This window comes from Cannabis sativa, chromosome 3 (assembly GCF_029168945.1).
Source record: "Cannabis sativa cultivar Pink pepper isolate KNU-18-1 chromosome 3, ASM2916894v1, whole genome shotgun sequence".
In the NCBI taxonomy this organism is placed as follows: Eukaryota; Viridiplantae; Streptophyta; class Magnoliopsida; order Rosales; family Cannabaceae; genus Cannabis; species Cannabis sativa.
Window position 1 is genome coordinate 42,768,458 of NC_083603.1, and position 25,428 is coordinate 42,793,885.

The 25,428-nt window shown below is 34.6% G+C and overlaps 2 protein-coding genes and 1 long non-coding RNA gene across 5 annotated transcripts; 2 read left to right on the forward strand and 1 right to left on the reverse strand.

Moving 5' to 3' along the window:
* The first annotated feature begins 1,537 nt into the window (after nucleotides 1-1,537).
* On the forward strand, nucleotides 1,538-3,266 carry LOC115709734 (2-hydroxy-palmitic acid dioxygenase MPO1). Its single transcript, XM_030637916.2, has 4 exons — nucleotides 1,538-1,995; nucleotides 2,616-2,678; nucleotides 2,796-2,867; nucleotides 2,965-3,266. Exons 1-4 carry the CDS (start codon nucleotides 1,651-1,653, stop codon nucleotides 3,079-3,081), a joined length of 597 nt encoding a protein of 198 aa, XP_030493776.2. The 5' UTR covers nucleotides 1,538-1,650; the 3' UTR covers nucleotides 3,082-3,266.
* Nucleotides 3,267-4,920: 1,654 nt separating this feature from the next.
* On the reverse strand, nucleotides 4,921-13,386 carry LOC115709732 (pre-mRNA-splicing factor ATP-dependent RNA helicase DEAH7). 3 transcript variants are annotated; one of them, XM_030637914.2, is made up of 19 exons: nucleotides 13,049-13,386; nucleotides 12,062-12,132; nucleotides 11,695-11,749; nucleotides 11,270-11,405; nucleotides 10,911-11,132; nucleotides 10,522-10,580; nucleotides 9,971-10,259; nucleotides 9,557-9,724; nucleotides 9,328-9,473; nucleotides 9,033-9,130; nucleotides 8,799-8,907; nucleotides 8,543-8,720; nucleotides 8,192-8,421; nucleotides 7,937-8,113; nucleotides 7,713-7,784; nucleotides 7,422-7,598; nucleotides 7,176-7,237; nucleotides 6,922-7,074; nucleotides 4,921-6,837 (listed from the first exon to the last, which is right to left on the reverse strand). In XM_030637914.2, exons 3-19 carry the CDS (start codon nucleotides 11,698-11,700, stop codon nucleotides 5,238-5,240), a joined length of 3,882 nt encoding a protein of 1,293 aa, XP_030493774.2. In that variant the 5' UTR covers nucleotides 11,701-11,749; nucleotides 12,062-12,132; nucleotides 13,049-13,386; the 3' UTR covers nucleotides 4,921-5,237. The 3 variants fall into 3 exon arrangements, with proteins under 3 accessions (XP_030493774.2, XP_030493773.2, XP_030493775.1); XM_030637913.2 differs by having other exon boundaries at nucleotides 11,270-11,408; XM_030637915.2 differs by lacking the exons at nucleotides 11,270-11,405; nucleotides 11,695-11,749; nucleotides 12,062-12,132; nucleotides 13,049-13,386 and having other exon boundaries at nucleotides 10,522-10,614; nucleotides 10,911-11,072.
* A 4,829-nt stretch (nucleotides 13,387-18,215) lies between these two features.
* Nucleotides 18,216-19,580, forward strand: LOC133035365 (uncharacterized). Its single transcript, XR_009686610.1, has 3 exons — nucleotides 18,216-18,869; nucleotides 18,970-19,116; nucleotides 19,219-19,580. It is a non-coding gene; the product is annotated as an uncharacterized LOC133035365 (long non-coding RNA).
* The last annotated feature ends 5,848 nt before the right edge of the window (nucleotides 19,581-25,428 follow it).

The following is a 25,428-nucleotide window of genomic DNA, read 5'->3' on the forward strand; positions in this document are numbered from 1 at the left end:
GTTGCGGGGTTCCAAAGGTAAATAGAATAATGGTTTGCATCTAGCAAACAAACTAAACCATAATGACAACCCACAAAGGCCAATTCCATCTTCTTATACTTTTCATTGGGAAATAATATGTTAGAATATGAAATCTGATCAAAGTTTTGAGAGGTATGAATTGAGCACTCCATTGTTTCCAACCCTCCTCTAGCGTATTCACTGGATGGTATGAGCTACTTGTCTTTTGTGGTAGGCATTCAGGAAGATTGGATCACTTATTAGGGACAGCCAATATTTGCAAACACACTTGGAACGTAGCACAGATTTTGCATCTAATCTTAAAATTATATTTTCAATGATTTCATCTGGTAATTCCGAATTACATAACACCATCGCCATTATTATGAAATCAAGTCAAATCAAAACAATGAATTGTTGTAGCCTATATATAATATCATAAATTAAAACGTAAATATATTGGTTTTTTTTTTTTTAGAAAATTTTGGATATATTGTTGATTTTCAATATGACTCACGTAGTTCTAATAAAATATTATATTTAATTATATGAATATGACTAAAGAATCGTTGAAGTGATTATTATTGATGCAATTTTATAGTAGGTTTTGAATACCAAAAAAAATTTAAAAAAATTATATTAAAACATCAAAGTATAAGAGTAAAAATATCTCAATACAATTTTCTTATAATTCTTTTAGACATTCAAAAGTACTCAGCATTCATCTGTATCAATAATAAACATTTTAATAAATCTATAAATACAATATTTTTTGACAAATATAAAACTAAAACATTTACTTTAGTAAATATATGCCCAAGAAAATCAAATTAAAAATTAATTTTATGAAATAGAATAGGTGTGCGACCCTCTTAAATAAACATACATGGTTATATTTGTATATTTTATCTCCCTCCAGTTGAATATTAATATAAATTTATAAAATAAAGTAATTTGTGGTATAAATATTTAAGTTTAACTCTAAGTTTAATTTTTTACCGTAATAATGCTTAAGTTATATTTATGAAACTTCTATAAATACTTGTTGTAGCAATTAAATGTGAAGTCATTATCTACATATCATTTTCTTGTTAGTATATTTAAATTAATTTTTAAATAAAAAATAAAAAATTTAATAAGTTAGACTTATTAAAGACTGCCACGTCACAATTGAATACTTACATAAATTTTAAAATTATAACTTACTTATTAAAAATTTAGTGAAATTTTATAATGCACCCTTTAAAATAGATATATTGATGTACTCTTATCTGTTTTAAAACCCGAAATAATTTTTTAGTCAAATTTTTTCTCATGGTCATGTACGTTATAGTTATTTAAGACATTCTGCAAAATTTTAAGAAATTTAGAAAAATTTAACACGCCGAAAACTACGTTCAAACAGTGTATTACATGCGTGATTATTTTATTTTAAAATTAGAGTAACAAAATTTTCTCAAGACCGAAACAAGTTAAGAGTGTATCAATACATCCCTTTTAAGGGAGTGCATCGTAGAATCACCTAAAAATTTAAAATAAAAACGTTAATCATACAAACGTGGAATCGATTTCCGTGTTCTCCGTCTCTGTTGATTAAAGTCTCCTCTTTTGTATTTCTCTTTTTCATTTTCCAGGAAAATTTTGGCGCTGATGGGTCGGATAGGGTTATTTGATCTGGAGAAGCATTTTGCCTTCTACGGTGCATATCATAGCAACCCAATTAATATATTGATACATACTTTTTTTGTGTGGCCAATCCTTTTCTCTACTCTTCTTCTTGTCTACTTCACGCCCTCTTTTTTCGATTTCCCATCTGGGTTTGACCATGGCCATGGACTTATTTTGAATTTGGGTTTCGTTTTGACTGTTATCTATAGTCTGTTCTATATATGTTTGGACAAGAAAGCTGGCTCTTTGGCTGCTTTGCTCTGTTTTCTTTGTTGGGTCGGAGCCAGTCTTCTTGCTCAACACCTCGGTTTCTCAGTAGCATGGAAGGTAAGCCCCCATAAATCATATGTTAGATGACTTTTTCCCTTTTTTTTTTTGAAAAAAAAGCAAAAATTTATGTACATATTTTCTAATTAGAGTCGTGTATAACATATCTGATTAGCATAGAAAATTTTAGATCAAAAGAAGTAATTACCAACTATTTAAAGGGGCTTATTTTCTGGAATGGATAATTTTGATATGGGTTTTACTCTGTTGTCTTAATTTTGTTTAGGGGAGCTATTTTTAATTGATATTGCTGTTGGATCAAGTGCATTTTGTTTTGACTAGTTTATGGTTGCCTGTTTTTTTGGGGGGGAGTTATGTAATTTCATTTCCATTAATGTTTATGGCTGGTTAAGAAAATATGATTAGTTCCTATGGAAGTTGGAGACTAATGTTTAATTTTGTTTAAAATGTGAGATTTTATATTAGTATGAAATGATTTGCTAAGCTTAGTTCTCTTTACTAGGAAAATAAAGAAACATACTGCATTGTTATAGATCTTAATTGGAGCCTTTCCATGAGTTTGAAATTCTTTTACTTGTTGGAGGCCTAACAATGTCCCCAAGATCAAGATTTGTGTTTTGTTTTGTTCCATCCGCATTAATTCGAAAATTTTGTTTCAGGTTGGGCTGGCAGCTCAATTGTTCTGTTGGACAGGGCAGTTTATAGGACATGGGGTGTTTGAGGTTGATATTAGCTCTGTACACAGAACTATAATTAACTTCTTCTATTTTGAACATATTGCAACTTTCTATGCTAAAATAATTACATTTTTCTGTTTCCATGTTTTGATGTGGTTGTAGAAACGTGCACCAGCTCTTCTGGACAACCTTGTTCAAGCCTTCTTGATGGCTCCTTTCTTTGTTTTGCTCGAGGTGACTTGTTTTGCACTCGGAGCTGCTAATTGATTTTTTTATATGGTTTGTTGATTACCATTTATTTTTAATGTTATGAGCATTTTGTTTCTTGAAGGTTCTTCAGTCGTCTTTGGACTATGAACCCTATCCGGGGTTTCGCTCAACTGTGGAAGCAAGGATTAGTGCTAATATCCAAGAGTGGCAAGAGAGCAAGAATAAGAAAATCTCTTAAAAATGGGGTTGAACATATTTAGATGACATGTTTAATACATTTAGATGATTAAGAACAGCCAACTGATTGTACACTTTTTCTCATGTTAATAATGTATGTGCCTTTGCAATCTATGCCAAGGTCCAAAAATTATAGTGCTTCAGTAAAATTTGATACAAGAAATGAGCAGATTTGGTCCGGTCTGCCCTATGCAATGCATTATACCTTCGTTTGAGTAGTCTCTAGTTAATTTCATATTAAATCTGGTCTGATGATGAATCTTCAATGAAGCTATTCTCAGGTTCTCGTTTTTGAACTTGCCGATCTTTCATTGAATTTCTTAAGCTAATAACTTTGTTCTACTTCCCTGCTGTGATCTGGTTCTAACTGTAAAAGATGTAAGCCTCATCCAACAACCCGTGTCGTCCCAGAATATACACCATACATCCGCGGTGTTTCATGGTTGGTTTGATGTTGTAGTCTCTGCTCATAATATCAAAGTAGCTTCTACTTACCTTTGCTGACCAACCGGCCATGGCTACAAGCAGACAAAACTCCCAAGAAAGGGACATTGTCTGGTCTCTCAACTTCTAACATATTGGAAAACAATGACAATGTCTTTGTCTACATGAGCATGAGTGGCATGTGCTAGAAAGGGAAAAAGCCAAAAACAAACAAAGGCTAATCTAGAAACCTACAAATCCTATTCCATTTCATTCCCTCAAACCAAAGACCACCTAGATGTTATATTTCAAGGATATTTATTATCAGGATTATATATTTGAGATCTTATTTGATAATGTCATAAGTTTAAGGGTAAAAATAGTAATTTTTTTTCGTGTTTTTTTAATTGAGTGATCTTGATGATGTATTACTTTTTCAACATAATTTGAATTTAAGCTTTTTTTTTTCAAATTTCTAATCTAGTGCTACAAAAGAAAAAAAAATGGTTCAAAACATTTTTGTATTGCACTATTATTATATTTTGATTCTCAAGCTTGATTGGTTAGACTAGACTATTTCAGTGTCAATTGACAAGAACAAGAATTGGATGATCTCCTGTGCTCAAGAAATAGGGACTGGACAAGTCCTCGTGAGCAAGTCGATCATGGGACTCCATGAAAGCTTGTGGAGCTGGAGCAGAAGTGATTTCAGCATTTGGAATGAGATCAGCAGAGGTGTCTCCATTCTCGCCATTGAGAGAGTTCTTGGTGTGTGGTTTTGCGATTGTTGTGTGAAAATGATAAAAAAAAAAGAGCATGTTTTAATTTGATACCATATTAGTTTCGTAATTCAGAGAAAAGAGAAGAATGAATTGATTGAATTCTCATTGAATGAATTGCCAAATAGTGAGAATACATTATTGCATAACGAAATCCAATAGCTTTAACAATAAAGATACCACGTGTATAACTAACAATAACAACCTAACTACCCTTCTAACATCTAATATGTCATAAACATATAAAATTTACAAATGATAAATACATATATTATTATTATATTATAACTTAAATTATGCAGATATTACCCCCATCTACTACAAATGATACTCCTCAACTAGATAAATCCTTTCACAAAGATGAATCAAAGATCAACACCATACCAAAAACCTCTGAAAACAGCTTTTGTTTGAGTTGTTTTGTGAGAGCTTTAATAAACACCACCACTAGTAGTAGTACTGTTAATCACAACTCCAAAAGAAGAAAATCCTTAGATGCTGCATCCTAATTCTGCTACGAATTATAAGCTCTAATGTCCTATCCTATTTAGACCAAACTCATTGCCTCTTAGGATCCACAATGTATAATACAACTTTTTATAATATTAATAAATCAGCAGTTAACCAACATCTTAGGCTTAAACGACAGCAAGTGATGAAAATAATTATTTTTGGGTGATTACAGCTTACAAATTAAAAGAAAATAAAAGAGTCATTTACAGACATCTTTAGCAATAATTTCTTTATAACTATTTTTGGGTGATTACAAATTCCAAGCTCTGCTTTGCTTGACAGAACAGAAGACACTGTATATGCCCATCGTGACAAGGAATGAATTTTATTTTCCTTTGCTTCATCCACTTTTGGTTAAACCAGGAACAAAATTTATGTTCTATGATTTGAGAATACAACAGGTTTGCCATTCAAGGAACTTAAAATAAATAATGTTTTACACTTACAACCCAAACCTCTTCGGTCTCAGATAGGTAGAAGAGCCCTTTGGCAACCCCGGTTGAGACACGGCTTGCTGCTGCTTAGCTCTCTTCTTCATCTCCTTTTCCTTGTTCCGTCTCTCTGCCTCGGCTTGCTCCTTTCTTAAACTCTCCATCTCTTCTTCCATGGCTGTTTTCTCTTCCTTCTGCTTTTTCTTATGCTCCAATAATGATGTATCAGAGTCCTTAACAGAAAAGAACATGGGTCCTAGCTCAGCCATCCATTGGGGCTCCACTGCCGTAGCACATTGCATGTACTCTTTGCTTGTTAGAATCAATTCGTGATAAACCACATACTCGGGTGTGCAGCCCATGCCATAGAGAGCACTGCTAGGATGCAAATGACAAGGCATACCGTTCCTGCAATTGACATACTCTCCCACGCCCTTTAGTTTGGCTGAGTTGTGAAAATATGCAGAGCAAATAGCTTTTCTCACAATGTCTGTATCGGGCCATGAAGTTGTTAAGGGAATTTTTAACGTCTTTAAAATATCTAGCAGCTGCGACCTCACCTCCCTCGCCTTCCGTAACCCTTTAACATGCAAATAATGGTCATTACACCAGTCTCCCCTGTATTGATGTTGTTTCCATTGCTGATACACATTGTAGAGAGTCAAGTGGTCAGACTCTGGGATAAAGAATTTTTCGCGTGCAGCATCACTCTCCTCTGCCCTATCTTTTGGCCTGAAAAATACTGATGGCACTGAAAGCATAGATACAATAGTCAAAACCTCATCTAAGCATCCCAACCGTTCCCCCATTAGGAGCATCTTAGCAAGTGGGGGATCTAATGGGAACTCCACCATTTTCCACCCAAGTTCAGTCAAGCCCCCAACATTGTTAAGAGCACCCAAGACCCACAGCTGGTACATAGAATTAAGAATATTGTCTTGGGGAGGTGGATCCATGAAATCAAAATCTAGTAAATTTTCAACTTTCAGAGATTTGAGCAACAAGACAACATTCCCAAGATTGGTCCTTTGAATCTCTGGCACAGGACTGGGAAGCATTTCGTTGAGGTATGCATTCTCTGTGTACAGTCGATAACATGTTCCTGGGCCAGTTCTTCCAGCTCGTCCAGAACGCTGGTCAGCAGCAGCACGGCTCACTGGGAAAACTTGCAGAGCATCCATACCCATTCTAGGGTTGTACACCTTCATTTTACCATATCCGGTGTCAATGACATAGTATATTCCATCCACTGTCAAAGATGTCTCAGCTATGTTGGTGGCCACAATACACTTGCGCTCTCCCTCTTCGGCTTTTTCGAATATTTTTGCTTGTAAATCAGCAGGAAGTTGTGAATATATTGGAAGTATCAAGAGCTTCGGAACCCCTTTCTTTGTTGTTGAGATAAGTTGTTCCATACGCTCTGCTAGAGCATAGCAGGCTGCCTCAATCTCATCTTGGCCAGTCATAAAGATAAGAATGTCCCCCGGCGGGCTGGTGATATGGATAGTCATCGCTTGTTTAACGGCGGCTTCAACATAATCCTCACATGGGCTTTTACTGTACAGTATATTTACGGGAAATGTCCTTCCAGGAATTTTAAAAACTGGAACACTGCAGTATTAGAAAAAAAGAAGAATTAATAAAGCTTGTGTAAGAGATGATGAAATGATCAGAATCCATGAAAATATAAAATACCTTCCAAAAAAATCTGCAAATTTTTCGGCATTGAGAGTAGCAGATGTCACAATGAGCTTAAAATCGCGACGTTGAGCAACAACCTTCTTCAAAATTCCAAACAGAACATCTGTGCTCAGAGACCTCTCGTGGGCTTCATCCATCACAATGACACTACAATAAAAAACAACAGCGAAAGTTAATGGTTTTGATATGTACACAAATATACATAATTATGTAGAACAGACAAATATAGAAAAATCAACTTCACATACCGATACTTCTCAAGTTCAGCATCTTTAAGAGTCTCACGCAGAAGTACTCCGTCTGTCATGTACTGTAATCAGAAATTAGATAAGCAAATTGATAAAATTCGCATATGGAGCTAGAGAACACTTGAAAACAGAATGTATGCTGAAATATTAATATTTCAATGACCATCATAAACAATGAGTGTTTGTATGGTTACATGCCATAAGATATACAATTCAAATAATTGAAAGCAAGAGAGAGGAAGAAACCTTTATTTTAGTATTTGGCCCTGTCACATCCTCAAAACGAATAGCATAACCAACTTTATCTCCTAAATCAGTCTCCATCTCTTCGCTAACTCTTTTCGCAACACTCATTGCTGCCACACGCCTAGGTTGGGTGCATCCTACAATTCCATTAACAGTGTAGCCATCTTCATGTAGATACTGTAAACCAAAGCAAAATAATTAAATGCCAACCAATGTGATACACAAATTATCCTTGCTACTTTAAAGTAATGGTACAATCATTTTGGTGATAAAAATAAAGAGTAAACGAACCTGTGTCAATTGAGTTGTCTTTCCTGAACCAGTTTCTCCAACAATAACAACAACTTGATTTTCACGTATTGTCTGTACAATAGTATTCAAAACAAAGAAGATTTGAGAAACCACCCAAAAGTGCAAGAAATTAAACTCATATTAATATATGCTCACAAGTATATCAAAGACATAACAATCTCGAAAAATAATAACATTCAAGTCTAGTGAGAAAGAAATCACACCTGCATCAATTCCTCTCGCACTGAATAGATTGGCAGATACTGCCGTTGCTGAGCAAGAGTTTTTGTCTTTGCAAAGTCACTCGCAGCTTCCTCCTTCCTTAAATGTTGTGCAAACTTTGCTTCTTCCTTAAAATCAATTTCACCATCTTCACCAACTGCAGCAGTATCTGCATCAATCTAAAAGCAATCTGAAAGAATTAGCATCTAACTTATGAGTGTGAATCATACTTACAGTGTAATTTTCAAATAAAATACCTGCTCTGCCGTTTTCTCAACACCAAGGATATCACCAAGTTTAGAGCCAGCAAGCTCCCAAAAGCGTTGCCGTGATTTGTTCATACTTTGTTTCTCATGGATTTCCCTAACCAAACCAGATCCTTTGCGTGAAATTATAGCCATATCAGATGTGGGATCCTTAATTGGCATTATTGGCTCTGCTTGCTTGGTATAAACAACCCTCCCATCCAAGAAAGGAGGTTTTGTATCTGTAAAAACAACATTAAAGGTAAGTTAGATAATTTGCAGTATCCAATCCATGTCTCTGCCCAAGCTACAAATGATTTTTAACATTGAATGACTCAGATAGCTCATTGCAAATGTTTTTACCATGCACAAGAAGAATAACCCTGCGTTCATCTTCATCGTCGAAATCAGTCTGTACCTCAGTGCCACGAACAGCACCAGATCTCAATAGTTGCCTGTCCTCCCACTGAGCATTATCAGCAGTGCGTTGAGACAATTTTTTGGTTTGAGCAAGTGTCATTTTAGTGCCGTCTCTTCGAACCTGCACCAGATTTATAAACTTATATCAAGAGGGTTCTGACATGCAGACTAACAGTATTTAAGATATAACAAGACATACCAGCCTTTTGGCTAGCTCTGCTTCTTTCTTTTGTAAAGTTGCCTCGTCACCAAAGAAAAATGATGAGCTATCTGCATCAAACATAGCATTACCTTCTTCTCGGTCATACCTATACAAAAAGATTGTATTAGTCGGCTATGATAAATCTGCCTTCAAGGAATTAGGCACCCCATTATCTTAAGATCATATTTTTAGTGCAAGAAAACAAACAAAACAATCCATCTTTTAAATTACCAGGCACGATCAGAATTGTATTCCATCTCTTGGCGCATGCTTTCAGAAATCTCGTACTTCTGCTCTTCAGCTAAATCAGTCATCTCAGCTTCCTCATCCTGTAGTCATTGACAGTGGACACAATTAATATGGTAAGCTAATAGAATGTGAAGAGACCATTCATGGCTAATTGGCTATCTGATGACAGCCCTACAAGTCTGTTCTTTCTGAACTAAACGCAGAAGGCAGAACATCAAACTTTAAAGAAATATACTAACTCAGTTGTAAAGCTAACAGAAGTCCAAAACTATATTACCTCATTCGATTGTGAATTATTTGTAGAAAAAGTGATTTGATGAGACTTCCCACTATGTCTAGAATTTGAAGATCTAACTGAGGATCCAGAAGCACGTATGGGAGCTGGTGAGGGCGAGATATTGTCCCAGGAAGAAACATTAGAGCCTGCAAAAACTCCCAAGTCAATCTATCTGCCTAAAATACGATAATCCGAAATAACAGCAGGTTCCATGGTCCGTATAACATACCGTTGGAATGGGGGGTGTTGCCACCCAACCATGGGGAAACAAGCCTTGCATCTGGTGAGGCCCCAACAAACATAGGGGACGGTTGATGGCGCCTGCTGGAATTAGAATAACTATCTCGACGCGGTGTGTCCTCCCATTCCCATTTCCCATCATCCCAGTTTGATCTGCCTGAAGCAGTTGCCCATTTCAGCATTAAGTCAGTAAACAGTAATAAACATGTATTTCCACAAAATAGTACAAAATCATCCCAGTAAAGAGTACTCATTAACCCAGTCTTGATAACAAACATTACAAACCACTGGCAAGACTATAGTGGCAAAAAAAGAAAGACATGTTTGTATTTGTAGCATTATGTTTATTCATTTAGGAAAATCAACATTACACGTTGCACACGCATGCAAAAGGATCACTTACCAGACCCCCTTGTTGAATTTTCATATCTACTTCTCTTTCTTTCATTATCTCCACTATACACTGGTTCATAACGATCAGATGATTCTCTTCCATAATATTGATTTTTACTGCCGTTACCATGTCCTTGTCTTACCCTCCTGTCATCCCTGTAGTCTCTTCTCCCACCATCACGGTCATCCCTATCATAATGATCTCTATGCTCTCTTCTGTCACGAACACGGTCATCCCTATCATACCTAGGGCTTCTAGATGGGATGCTCTGGGAGCTTCGCGTAGATATGGTTGAAACCTGCAAATCGAACGTATTATTATAAGCATACAGAACTGATAATCAGCATTTTGAAGAAGTGCTTTCACCATTAAAAAAAACGCACTAAGAGAGAGAGAGAGAGAGAGGCCAGAATAAAAAAACTAGAAGAAGATGAAGCAAGACCAATAACCCGGAAAGAAAAGTTGAACTGAATAAGAAACATTTGGAGTAACAAGTAATGGACCTGAACACATGATACTAACACCAGTGATGAAATAACTTGCACAGAAGATAAACTTACATCTGAATGTTGACGTTCTCTGAAACTTGAAGAGCCAAATGCATCATCATCTGTACTTTCTGCAGTAGAAGAATTCCAAATTTTACTCAACCGCTGAAAATGTTAAAGAACAATAAATAAAAGAAAAAACTAAATACTAAGAGAATCTAACAGTTTATAAGTCAAGAAATGAAAAATAAAATTAAAGACTACCAATCTATTTGTTTTACTTGTAAAATGATATATCACATAAATCTGTAGAAAGCCAACCCTTTTGATCTAATGCATTTTCAGCCATACTACTCTTCTTTCAAGCACTTAAAAGAAGGAGAATTAATAAACTTGAACCTGAGAACCATACAGATCCTAGAAATATATTCTTAGATAACAAAATATAACCGAAACCATACCTCTGTAGGTTGTCTCATTTGCAGCTACTTCACGATATTGTCTCCTAGAAGGATTCCGCATGCTCGTGGAGGTATTACTCCTAGAATCATCTGTTACAACAGATACAGAGTTCTCCTCTTCCTCCATGGATGCTGCAACAGAAACAACTCTTTCTCTAGGGGCTTTGAACCCACCATCAGCCTTAGACTCCCCCCTCTTTGCACTGGCTAGTGTATCCAGCCCTATAATTCACAAATCAGAAACTAACACCAGTTAAAAAATAAACAAATCATGAACCATTCTTCTAACTTGCATCAAAGGAAGTCAGCAGAAGCTGAATACATCTAGTAATATGTAAACATGTTAATGCAATACATACCTAAGAGGGATTTCCTCTCTGGAGGTTTAAATACCACTCTATCCTTCCCAGGAAGGTATAAACCGCCTCCGCTGGCGTTTTCAGCTTCCATTGTTTCTGTTATCTTGTCTACGTCAACAAGCTCAGTATTTGCACGCTTCTAAAACAAAAAGAAACCGACCAAAATATAATTAAAACACAAATAGGGCATGTTTACGTAATAAACAAAGTAAATATATAAAATCTTAAGGGAAAGGATTTGAAGAGAAATGGGACAGATCAAACATTGAGTATCCCCTCTCACAGTTCGAAATCTTGTGCTTGAAATGGGTTAAGTAAACAACCATGGATAGAAAAGGGAAAACTTCTCAATCAAGTCCATATTTACGTGCCAATTGATCATACAAGCATTCCATCTGTAGCTCAAAACTAATTTAAATACTAACCTCCATTGCTAAAGTTGAAGAGACACTATACTAAACCAAACCCCAACAATGCCACCTGCAAATGATGCAAAAATTAAGTATAACTAACTGCAAAGCTTATAGTTCACAGGGAAACGAACGTAACAGAATTGAAAGAAACCTTAGACACCCATTTACACAATTGATCAGCATAAAATCTCACATATAGTGATAAATTCAAGCATTTCAAATGTTAAATCCGTGCATAAGTTTGAGCTTTTCACCAAAATTTCTACACTAAACCCAAATATAAACTTAACTGAAACCCAAAATATAATTATCGAAAGGAAAAAGAAGTAAATTTCAAATACAAAGTGCATATAGGCAGAGATATAAATGGGGTACTTACTCAGAAGGTAGGCAACAACAACAACAGGTCTCGACAGGGTTCACTCTTCCTGATTTGTATTGCTTAGGAATCTACAATAAAGATGAAAGATATATTAAGCCAATGCAAGATTTGAAAAACCAGGCAAGCATGAAACATAAAAACAAGATGACAGGACTGGTTTAAATTAAAAAAATAAATAACTGATTTTCCTTAAAGAAACAATACATAGAAAGGGAAAAAAAATCATGGCAATACTAAAATTATTACTGACACCTCATAGATATAATGGTGTACTCTACTCCAACGAATTACCTTCTTCTATTGCAGCTAATATTAATATACATGGTTTAGTTTGCATTGATATTAACCCCATAAATAAACCTATCCTTTAAAAACAAGACTATAACAAAATGAAATGCAAACAAGAGCTATATGGTTTGCTTTGTTAATATATATTTATATGTGTGTGAGAAAAGTCCATGTGCTAAGTGTTTAACATTATAGATGATGAAAATTTATCAACAAAAGCAGAGAAAGAAAGAAACTAAACAAAGAGGAAAGGATATTATGTATTAAGGGGATAAAGGAAGTTGGCAATTGTAATTCAATCTCTTGTGAGAAAAAGATAAGGAGACTGTGTCTACATTAGTCACATATAAGAAGAAGAAAAAAATCAAGTTCATCATTTTAATGACACAATTACTTAAAATAAAGAAAATCTTTTAGAATAGTTAGTCACACATATACAGAAAATATCAAAACCAAAGAAAAATCAATCACATTTTTCTGTAATATCTAAATCACTGATGATTATTTTATCCTCTTTTGAATTCTCTATGTAATCAAGTAAATCCTAAAATTTGGATATAAACCCTAAAATTTTATAAACAGGTTTCGACCAAGTAAAATTTCTTAAGAAACTATGTATGGTTTGGTGAAACAATTCATCAATAACGAAAAATAGAAGTAAGAAAGAACTGAATGGGATGGAGATGAAGAACATACCTGTAAGGAAGGAGCGGAGTAGGCCTCCGAACCCGATGGGATTTGGGTTGTGCTGATTGATCCTGTACGAGGCCTTCAATCTCAGGCAGACAACGGAAGTTTGAGCTTTTAACCCAAATTTGTACACTAAACCCTAGCTAAGGTTGAAACCCAAAATCAATCAGTAAATTTCAAATAGAAATCCCTAAAGCAAAATCAGTATGAAGATATCTGCAAAGCTGAAGATAGTTGTTGGTAGAGGACAAAGGTAGTAAGGTAATACTAATAGACTTCAAAAATCAAGTCTTTGGGAACGGACTCCTTCGAATCTTTTAAGGTGAGTAACAAAATCTTTAAAAAAAATTATTATTATTTTTTTTGACAAAAGATTAATTCATTAAATTAACTGGCATCAGTCATAATAATGTCACACAAAAAAAACGGAGCATTCAGTTTATTATACGTACAACATGACGAGAAACAAGACTCCCTAGCAATACTATAGGCAGCCTTATTTGCATATCGATTAACAAAAGAAATGAAAAAATTATTCAAAGTATTTAAAATTAAACGACAATCCTCCACCAATAACCTAAACTGAGATGGCATATGAGTTGAGCTATTAATTGCTTGGACTACAACTAACGCATCAGATTCAACAACCACCTTATCCCAACCTTTGCGCTTTATCCAACTTAACGCCTCCTTTATTCCAATAACCTCCGCTATTTCAGGAAGAACACAGCCCCATCTACTCTCCGAAATAGCTTCAATAAGCTTGCCATGACTATTACGCGCAACACAACCAAAACCAAACTTTTGTTGAGTTTCAAAAATTGCCCCATCGACATTTACCTTAACCGTTAAATCATCTGATTTACGCCATCTATTGCTATTCAAGATGTCACTCGTAGCAAATAAAACACTAGGTGACTGAAATTTAGCAATCTTCCATTGGTTAAGAACTTGTTTTGCCGACTGAACAACTTCCAAAACTGGTCTGGTTTTCTGCTGCCATTGCACCTCATTCCGTGTTTTCCATATGCTCCATCCAATCATAGCAAGTTTTTGATTGAAATAAAGTACACAAGTTTTTGATTGAAATATATTAACCGACTTTTTTGTTCGAGAAAATTTACTGTTATTTCAAATTAAAAATTATTTACAACGAGAAGAAATTGGATAGAGAATTTCTCCCATCTAATAAGTGTCTCCATTTAATGTTAGAGCGTATTTTGCTAATCCATTTAGCAGTTCTGTTAACATGAGAAACGATAATTCTAAAAAAAAAAGATAAAAAATAATGTACATTAAAAATTAAGTCTATAAAGCATGATAAATTGGAAGATGTAGCATTTAAAGTATTGGATACTCGCAAAGTATTTGTTTTAATATAGGTTATCGGGAGTTGTAATTGCGTGACCCAATTAAGGCTATAGAAGAGAGCTTTTGCTTCCATCTCATCTGATCTGAAACATCCTTGTGCAGCTTTTGAAAGGGTTACCTAGCCATCATGACCTCGAATGATAGCACCTACATCAAGTATTTTTGCTTCATCGTTCACGACATCATCAATGTTTAACTTCAGGTTATTGTGGTTTGGTGGTTTTCAAGGAACACCTTCTATTAGGATGTCATTTCTGTGTGTTGAGGTAGCATAAACTATAGTTGCAACAGGCGGCAGATGAGACTTCCTAGCCTTAAGGAAATTGTCTAGATAGGTGTTTGCATAAGTAGCAATTGAGGAACTCTCCCTATCGACCCCACCATGAAAAACTCTACTTCTATGACTATCACTCCAAATAGCCCGCATAATACAAATGATTAATTATAAATCAACTTAATTACGTAGAGAGGAAAGGTGCAACAAGTAATCACCATTTAACATATGTCGAGCTTGGCCATAATCAATGGAAAATTTGTTGTGCTTCCATATTGCCTTAGCATGTTTGCAACCAAACAGGGCATGTCCCCTCCAATCGATTCCCAAGCAGTTGCGCACAACAAGCAAGCAGCTGAATTTATAATTTTTTTTTATAAAGTGCAGCAGCCACTGGGAGCACATTTTGTACAACTTTTCAAGTAAATATTTTGATCTTTGGAGGGCAAATTCAAGCACTACAAATACTTCCACCAATCACGTTGTGGGTCTAAAGTAGAGGAAACATGTTGTTCCTCTAACGAAGTCGCCAAGTGGAATCCGGATTTAACAGTATATACACCAACAAAAGTGTAATGCCATATGAGTGAGTCCTAGTTTGCACAGAAACTCAGAGGAATCGCCATGATTTGATCGATATCAATAGACTTGAAATAGGTATTCAACAGAGAAAAATCCCATTCCCTATTGTTAGTGATGAAATTAGAGACAGACATAGATGGAGGTCCTATATAAGTTAGCGGTGTAAACTCATTATGACCTGGAATCCATGGATCTCATCTGCTATCTATGTGAAGACCATTGCCAACTTCAAATTTGAGTCCTTTAATCAATAATTCTTTACCCAGTAGATACTTTGCCATGTTGAAGATGGGGAGTGTTCAAGATTGACATCCAAAAAAGATGAGTTTGAGAAATACCTATATTTCAGCAATCGTCTTAATAAAGAATCTGGCATTTCAAAAATCTGCCAAACTTGTTTAGCCAAAAGAACTTGATTAAAGTAAACAAAAGAGTGAAAATCCATACCACGTTCAAATTTAAATTTGCACAAAGATTTTTATCTTTTCCAATGAATTTTAGATCTATTTTGATTAGCGCCCCACCAAAAGTTTGCCATCATGCTTTCAAGTTGATTACAAAAATTCTTGGTGAGCTTGAAGCAACTCAGAGCTTAAGTTATAATTGATTGAACCACCGCCTTCAAAAATACTTCCTTCCCTCCAATTGAGAAAAGTTTGTCATTCCAAGCATGAAGCAAATTTTAAACTCGCTCTTTAATATTGTTAAACAACTCATTTTTATCTCGCCCAGAATAAGAAGGCAGTCCTAAGTACCATTCATGACACTCATTGATAGATATTCCTAGAGTTTGAGTGTAAAATTTTGAGCAACCACATCTGTGTTGGGGGAAAAGACATTACCGATTTATTATTATTGAGGAATTGGCCCGATGATTTATGGTAAATGTCAAGTGTACTTTTAATGGCCAAAGCATAACTATTCGTAGCTCGACAAAATAAAAGGTTGTCATTGGAAAAAAGAAGGTGTGAGACTGAAGAAGAGTGGCATGTCAAACGAAGCACCTCAAGTTTACCAGCCGCTTCTTCATATTGTAATAATCTTGAAAGGCCTTCAGAGAAAATCACAAAAAAAATATGGAGATAACAATCATCTTGGCGCAAGCCTCTATGAGGTTGTACGGTACCTACTACTTCCCCATTGAGAGAGAATGAGAAACTAGTAGAGGGTAAGCATTTCATGATCAAAGAGACCCAACAACTGTCAAACCCCATCTTTAGCATCACAACCTCAAGATATGCCCATTCGACTTTATCAAAAGCCTTGCTCATGTCTAATTTCAGATCTGAGTAACCATTCTTACCCTGTGTTTTGTGCCTTAAATGGTGGACAAGCTCAAACGCTACTAGAATGTTATATGTGATGAGACGATTTGAGAGAAAAATAGACTGTTAGAACTTATTTGAATCTGAGAACAACCACTTTTGATATGAGTTTGTAAATGACGTTGCACACACTGGACGATAGTCACCCATACCAGTTGGTGTTGACCTTAGGGATGAGCGTTATAATTGACTTGTTGAGCAATGTCATATCATGACCATCATTAAGAATTCTAAGAACCACATTTGTCACTGTTGGACCAACAATATGTCAATAAGTTTGATAAAATATGGCAGACATGCCATTACTTCTTGGACTTTTGTCTGGACTCATAGTTTGAAGTGCTTCAAAAATCTCATTGCTTGTGTAAGGTTGTGTGAGAGAGGCATGGCAGAGAGTGTATGTTCAAGTGCTTGATAATTCACGTCAAAAGAAGTGAGTAAGTCATCAAAATAGCATAAGATAATAATAGAATTTATTTTATTTTATTTTTAAAAAATAAAATAATAATAGAAAGATTTATTTGTGTAACTACAATGACATTACAATGGTAATTCTTCAAGAAACATAAATAATTTTTCTATTATATTGTTTAAAAAGAAAACAATAATAGAATTATATATCTTTATATCTTATATATCTATTCTATATAAAGTGTACTTATATAACAGAATTTTTGGTTTTTGAGAAATTCTGGGTAACTTTTTATTTATATTAAAAATAAAATAATTTATTAATAAAAATAAAATGATTTATGAAAAATTTATGTCACTTTTTATTATATATAATAAAATAAATTTCAGAAATACTATTGGTAACTTTTTAAATCGAGCATTCCTCTCATCTCACTCCTCAACCACGGGCTGTGACAATAACTCAAGCATTTGTTGCGGCTGATTCTCCTCTTTTCATTTAAGAAATCCTTTTTCAATTGAAATCTAAGTTTCTGGTATTTTTCTCAAAAATCAATCAATCTAATATTTTATTCTACGACTTTCATGTTTAATTTTTTTCTTTTTGATTTGGTAGATTATTTTCTTCTTCGTGATTATTTCCCATATAAGTTCGTCCCTTTTTAGATTCAAAAAAAATCCAGCCAGTCCAGCCCAACTCTCTTCTTCATCTTCTTCATTCACCATTGTTTCTGCTTTTCTTTTCAAAAATTTTATAGTCTCTCAATTGGGTATGACTGAATTAAATCTCACATTTCCTTTTTCTTAGGTATATCTACATCTTCAATTGAGTGCTTCATCAAATCAAATCAAATCACCATTAAATAAGAGATAAGAATTCCAATTTACACTTGATCTTTGTATGGATTATTTAAATTTTTAATTTGATTTGTCTTGCTTCCTTGTTCTGTTTAAATGGGACATTATTAAAACTATGATTGTTTGGTTTTCAAAAATACGGAATAGATGGTAGTTTCTTACTAATTATTTAGTTACTTTTACTACTTACATATTTAATTCAATTTTGGGATCATTTGCTGATTGAAGACGAGGTTGAGAATCATGAGAATCATAGTAATCCTCATTAATTGAACTTTTATGAAGTAGAAAACATCAGCCTTATATCATAAATTATATTTTAGTGGCAACACTTGCAGAAGATAAGTTTCCTGACGAGGTTAAGTCATTCCAAGTTTGTATCACCCTATACAAAGATGTAAATTTGGAATATTACTGGTGTATAAATAAGATTGCAATGCAATGTTTCTCTTTTTTACTGGTTCATATGATACTCATTCTATTCCATTAATATTTTTTTGCTGCTATTTTAATTGGTTTATAATCATGTATTGTTCACTACTTTATGTAAAAAAAAAGTTTATACTGATGGTGTTTTTATTATTACTTATAGCAGATATAAAAATTTATGAAGCCTCTTCAAGTGCGGCATTTCTACTCTTGGCAATTTCTTTTTCTTATCATCATTTCATTCATTCAATCTATTCAATCCATTTTTCATTTTCATTCATCAATGTCTTTTAAAGATTCTGTTTGTTAGGGCGAAAGGGTGTTAGAAATTCATTCTCATTCGTGTGGTTTTCTCTTATGTGCTTTCAATGTAGGAATCTGATGTAGGATAGAGAAAGGCAAGTAAAAGAAAGTTGAGGCATGGTGTTTCTACATGCCCATCAATTCTTTCTCCAGAATTACAATCCCAAAAACTCAAGAAACGACCCAAAATACAATCTTCCATTGACAAAGTATTTACTTGTGGTTGCTATTGCGATTGTTGAATGAAATTCGTGTGGATCTTTTTGAGCTCAAGGTGTTTCTTTGTATTTCTCCTATTACATTGCTACTGATATCTCTACTTCTGTTAAGTCACATTTCAGTGAGTTGTAACTTGAGTGTTATTGTGTGTTTAGTAGGGAAATATGGTCTACATTTCCTAGGCAGGAGGAAGCGATGAAGTTTTCCAAGGAGCATGATCATGCTCGTGTTTTCAGTTACCAAGATCATTTTAATGGGCAAAGAAGGTCCCTTGTTTCAACTTATATAGAATTCTGGAAAAGGTTATCTTCATACAGCTTATGTTAAAGAGAAAAAATATTGTTGTATATATTTTGGAAATTTTTTGAACATTCTTCTGTTTGTTATGTGTTTACAAAGTTCAGATACAAGAATACAGATTCAAATTTTTGCCACCATTATGAAGTGATTCAGGAGGTGTAAATCTATCGATACTCTCAGATCAACCAAGATAAAAACTGTGAAATTACTGCCGCCCCCTTGGTCTTTAAGGAACACGATTGTTGGGACATCTTGCTGGTCTAACTGTGTTCTAATATTTGTAACGAATGCACACTTAAGTGAATCAATTCAGGGTCTTAGCTCTCTCTAGGGTCTTTTGGTATAACTGCAAGAGAGCTTGCTCATGGTCATGTTCCTTTCTCAAGATACCCTCCAATAAAGGTGCATAGCTTGCTCAATTTATTAGACTCTAATCACTTTAATTACGAATAGAGTTTAATCTGAACCAATTTTTAAATTGTGAGTAGATACTGTTAGACTTTTATTTGGGCTTACATTATATTTTATTGGTTCTATTAAAACTTGGGTTGATTGGATAGTTCTTTGTTGTGTTAGCCCATGTTGTTGGTGATCAATTGTTAATGGGCTTAGCATCTGTGAGTAAAGTCTAGGTGAAGCAGAAGTGTGGGCTTTTCTAGTTGACTGAAGCCTTTGATGAGCAGGCCCAGCCCAACTAGGGTTTTGTAGCTAAGTCCCCTCCCTAACTCTATAAATACATATTGTCTCATCACAATTGTATACCTTTTGACAATCAGAGATAATTGCTATGGATCAATCAGGTACACATACTCAATTATCATATACTACTATTGTGTTCTATGTTATATACAAATAGATCTTGGGTTAATTGTTAATTTATTTAACATGTGGTATCAGATTGCCTATTGTATATGATTTAGAACCTATAATTAGTATAATTAATTTGTATATATTAATTATCCATAATTTCATATTAATTTCGTTATTATTTTATGTGTAATTTTTTGTTTATAAATCTTAAAACTTTAGGGTTTTTATTGATCGTTAAATTCTCTTTCAATTGATATATTATATGTTTGAATTCATAGTCTATATTAAGAGAATTTTAATTTTAAAGTTTTAGGGTTTATATGATTATAATGTGAAATTATAATTGTTTATTTTGATTTTATGGTTTTTAATCTAAAATTGATTATAGATATCTCATTATTAATTGTTTATGAATGTTCTTAAATGATTAATTTTGTATTGTAATTAAGATTGATATTCCATATCATTTTTTTTTTTTATGCTCTTTATTTTTTGGATTGCTTTTCTTTAGATCTATTGTTTTTTAGACTTTAATAACCGAAATTAGTAGCATAGATCAATTAGAAATTCAATCCCGAGCAAAACCCATCCAAATTCCGGTGTTTTCGTCGAGTTTTTGGCCGGAAAACACGTCCAGACCCGACTGGAGGAAAACGGGTCGCGTGACCCGACTGAAACCCGCCCAGAAAGAAGAAGAAGCAGCAGGCCGCGAAGCCCACTCGCGCAGGTGGCGCGTGGGGGCGCGTGAGGCCACGTGGGGCATCGGTTTTCGACGTTCTTTTTTCCAGCGTGCTTAAAATTCAATTTCTGATTTTTCTATGATTTTTAATTAATTTTTTGACTCCGTTTAATAATTATTATTATTTTAATGATAATTATGCAGTTAAAAAATTATTAAAAATAATTTTTGATAATTTTTCGAAATTTGTCAATCATAGAAAATTTTTTGGGTTTCTTCTCGTCCCATATGACATAGTCACTCTCTTGTTTAGTTTATCTTGACTATGTAATCTCCACCAATATTCTTTATTTCACATTTTTTTCCATTAATTGTTGTTCTAAAGTTATAAAACTTGGTTGTTTGATACAAAAATAATGTGTTATGGTGGACACTTTATTTTTTGCTTATCAATATAATAAAAGCAATTATATATCTCTTTTGGAAATTTGGTTGAAAATTATTAATTTTCAATGATTGTTTTATCACCAAATTTCACATGTTGAAGAAAATATTATATTTTTGGTTGACTATATGTGTAATTACTTGCCCAAAGGTAGTATTTACATATATTAGTTCACATTCCATGAAGTGAGTTAATATTAAATGTATATATTTTAATTATTTGCCCAAAGGTAATAATTTAAATATATAAATTTATTATTATTTTTTGCTTGAATTAATACATATTTTTAAGAAATTTATTTGCCCAAAGGTAATAAAATTCTTAAATGATATGTATTTTTTCTTTGTTGTTAACTTCATGAAGGTAGATCATGTGTGTGTTATATTCTCACCCCAAAGGGGAGTTTATAATGACCAGTTGATTCTACAATATTTTCTAATACATTGCTCATATTGCTTATTCAAGTTTTAATTTTTGAATTTTACAGTCTCCTTTTCTGTGAACAACAATAATGCTTCCATCCATATTTTGAATGCTTCCAACTACAAGACATGGAAACGAGATGTGGAATTTACTTTAGGCATAATGGATTTGGACTTGTGCCTACGAGAAGAAAAACCTGCTGATCTTATCGACTCAAAGATGTACCGCCGAGAGAACTCATCATGCACAATGGGAAAAGTCAAGTCGACTTAGTCTTCTTACTATGAAAAGATCCATTCCTGAACATCTATTGAGTGGTTTGCCAGACACTACAAATGCCAAAGAGTTTTTCAATGCTGTAGAAAAATTATACGACACTGGAGAAAACGCTGAAGCTGGACATCTTATGGATGAAATGACAACCATTAAGTATGATGAATTAAAAGGAGTGCGAGATTTTATTCTGAAATTGGTGAATGTTCAGTCCAAGTTGAAAGATCATAATATTCCTCTTCCTGACTCTTTCATTATTCATCGAGCTCTTCATGCTCTTCCCGCCTCTTTCACCTAATCAAGACAAAACCCTACAACACTTACAATCAAACATGGACTATCAGCGACCTAATTTCTCAGTGTGTAGCTGAAGAAAGCAAGCTTAAAAGGGAGAAGAATGAATCTGCTAACTATGTTTCTCACCTCAAGCCCAACAAAGGAAAAGGAAAATTCAAGAATAAAAATGATGGTGCTACTAAACAGAATGGTAATGGTAAGGAGCATAAGAATAAACAGAAGAATAACAACGGAAAGTCCAAATACTCTAATGTGAAGTGTTACTTTTGTGAAAAATTGGGGCATCGGAGAACGGACTGTCACAAATTTAAGACTTGGTTAGAAAAGAAGCAAGCACAATCAGGTAATCCATTGGCATGTGTTTGTTTTGAATCTAATCTAGTTGATGTTCCTATTGATTCTTGGTGGTTAGACGGTGGTGCTACGTTCATGTTTCGCTTCCTTACGGGGGCTAAGGGATCTCGGTGAAGCCAAGTGAGAGGGAGTCCAAGCTTAAAGTTGGCAATGATGTTGGAGTTGACGTTATCTATGTTGGAACATTTATTCTTGAATTACAGTCTCGTGATAAGATTATTCTGAACAATACTTTTTATGTTCCTACTTTTAAAAGGAATTTAGTTTCGCTTCCGCTTTTGGTTAAACAAGGATATTCTTTTCATTTTGCAAATGATAATGTTGACATTATGCTTGAATCTCGAATTATTGGAAATTGCTTTTATTCTGATGGTCTTTACAAGTTGTCATTGGCTCCTTTAAATTCCTCTTTTAATGTTGTGAATTCTGTGGGTAAAAGACCTCATATTAAGGAAACATCCTTATTGTTATGGCACAAAAGATTGGGTCATATTTCCAGAGAAAGGGTTGATCGTTTAATTAAATCTGAAATACTTCCTCCTCTTGATGCTTCTGATTGGGATACTTGTGTTGATTGTACTCGTGGAAAACTGACTAAAACAAGAAAGAAGACTGCAAACCGCAGTCAATCTTTATTGGAAATTATCCACACGGACATCAGTGGTCCTTATTCCACCACGTTGTGCAGAAATAAGTATTTTATCACTTTTATCGATGATTTTTCTCGTTATGGATTCACCTATTTAATTAAAGAAAAATCTGACGCCCTTGATAAACTCAAAATTTTTCGAAATGAGGTTGAGAAACAATTAGGAAGAGTCATCAAAGTTGTTCATTCTGATCGTGGAGGAGAATATTATGGTCGTTATACAGAATCGGGACAACACATGGGGCTTTTTGCAGAGTACTTACAAGAAAATGGTATAGTTGCTCAATACACTATGCCTGGTTCACCTGAGCAAAATGGCGTTGCTGAAAGGAGAAATCGCACTCTCATGGATATGGTTAGAAGTATGATGAGTAGAACAAATCTTCCAGAGTTTTTATGGGGTGAAGCACTTATGACTGCAACTTATATTTTAAATCGTGTTCCCGCAAATCTGTTCCCAAGACCCCTTTTGAGTTGTGGACTGGGCGGAAGCCTAGTCTTAATCATCTTCGAGTATGGGGTTGTCCAGCTGAAGTAAAGATTTATGATCCTAATTTGAAAAAGTTAGATCCGAGAACAAATCTTTGTTATTTCATTGGTTATCCAATGCGCTCAAAAGGCTATCGCTTTTACTGTCCCACTCGTGGTACGCGAATTGTTGAATCTCAGACTGCTAAATTTCTGGAATTTGATGTTGCTGACAAAATTCCTTCAACATCTCTTGAAATGGGGGAGTCATCTAAAGGAATTTGTATTCCTATGTCATTTTCAAGAGATGATTATAGTAGTCTCCATCCTACTCCAGTTGGTAATGCTCCCATTGTTGATGAATATATTGCTCCCGATATCGAAGATGATGAAGGTCCTATTATTGATGAAGGGCCTATTAATGATGAAGCTCCTATTGTTAATGAGAATTCAGTTATTGAAGAAATTCCAGTTGTGGAAGATGTTATTCAAAACAATGATCAACAAAGAGAAGTTATTCCAGAAGTACCTCCTCTAAGAAGATCTCAGAGACAAAAGAAGTCAACAAAGTGTCATGATAATTTTGTTTATCTTGGAGAAGGAGAATATGATATTGATCATTTTGTGGATCCTGTCACTTTTAGTGAAGCACTTAATAGTCCACAATCTTCAAAATGGTTAGCAGCTACGGATGATGAGATCGACTCCATGAAGAAAAATGGTGTATGGGAGCTAGTGTTATTACCTGATGGTTTTAAACCAATAGGTTGTAAGTGGATTTTAAAGGCTAAAAGGGATAAAAAGGGACAGATTGAAAGGTTTAAAGCGCGTTTAGTGGCTAAAGGCTTTACTCAAAGAGAAGGTATTGATTACACTGAAACTTTCTCACCTGTTTCCACTAAAGATTCATTCAGAATTATTATGGCCTTAGTTGCGCATTTTGATTTAGAGTTGCATCAAATGGATGTTAAAACTGCTTTTCTGAATGGAGAATTGAATGAGGAAGTCTATATGTCTCAACCTGAAGGCTACAAGGAGAATGGAAAAGAACACTTGGTTTGCAAGTAGAAACGATCCATTTATGGTCTCAAACAGGCATCTCGCCAGTGGTACTTGAAGTTTGACAAGGTTGTGACATCGTTTGGTTTCGTAGAGAACAAGTTTGATCAGTGTATTTATATGAAGATCAGTGGGAGTCGTTATATTTTTCTTGTTCTTTATGTAGATGACATTTTACTTGCCAGCAGTGATTTGTCACTACTAAATGAGACCAAAAATTTTCTGTCTTCCAATTTTGATATGAAAGATCTTGGAGAGGCATCCTATGTTTTGGGGATTGAGATCCATCGTGACAGGAATCGAAAAGTTCTTGGCTTATCTCAAGAAGCTTACATTAATCGTGTGCTCAAAAGGTTCAACATGGATTTGTGTAAAGCTGGTTCTGTTCCTATTCTGAAAGGGGACAAGTTCACTAAGCAACAATGTCCTAAGAACGACTTGGAAAGAGGAGCAATGAAGAACATCCCTTATGCAAGTGTAGTAGGGAGTTTGATGTATGCTCAGGTTTGCACTCGACCTGACATAGCTTTCGTAGTCAATGTTCTTGGGAGATATTTATCCGATCCCGGCCTTGATCATTGGGTTGCAGCCAAGAAAGTTTTGAGATATTTACAAAGAACGAAGAGTTTTATGCTTGTGTATAAGCATGTTGACAATCTTCGAGTTGTTGGTTATTCAGATTCGGATTTTGGTGGTTGTGTAGATGATTTAAAGTCAACTTCTGGCTATATTTTCACCTTGGCAGGTGCTGCTATTTCTTGGAAGAGTGTCAAACAGACTTTGATCACGTCATCTACTATGTATGCTGAGTTTGTTGCATGTTATGGGGCATCTTTGCAAGCTTTGTGGCTGAAGAA

Coding starts and splice junctions, on each gene's coding strand:
- LOC115709732 (XM_030637913.2), bottom strand. Junction 9,474..9,556: donor CAACACCCCCCATTCCAACG/GTATGTTATACG, acceptor GAGTTTTTGCAG/GCTCTAATGTTTCTTCCTGG. Junction 9,131..9,327: donor ATAATTCACAATCGAATGAG/GTAATATAGTTT, acceptor CAATGACTACAG/GATGAGGAAGCTGAGATGAC.
- LOC115709734 (XM_030637916.2), top strand. CDS start 1,651: ATGGGTCGGATAGGGTTATTTGATCTGGAGAAGCATTTTGCCTTCTAC. Junction 1,996..2,615: donor GTTTCTCAGTAGCATGGAAG/GTAAGCCCCCAT, acceptor ATTTTGTTTCAG/GTTGGGCTGGCAGCTCAATT. Junction 2,868..2,964: donor CTTTCTTTGTTTTGCTCGAG/GTGACTTGTTTT, acceptor TGTTTCTTGAAG/GTTCTTCAGTCGTCTTTGGA.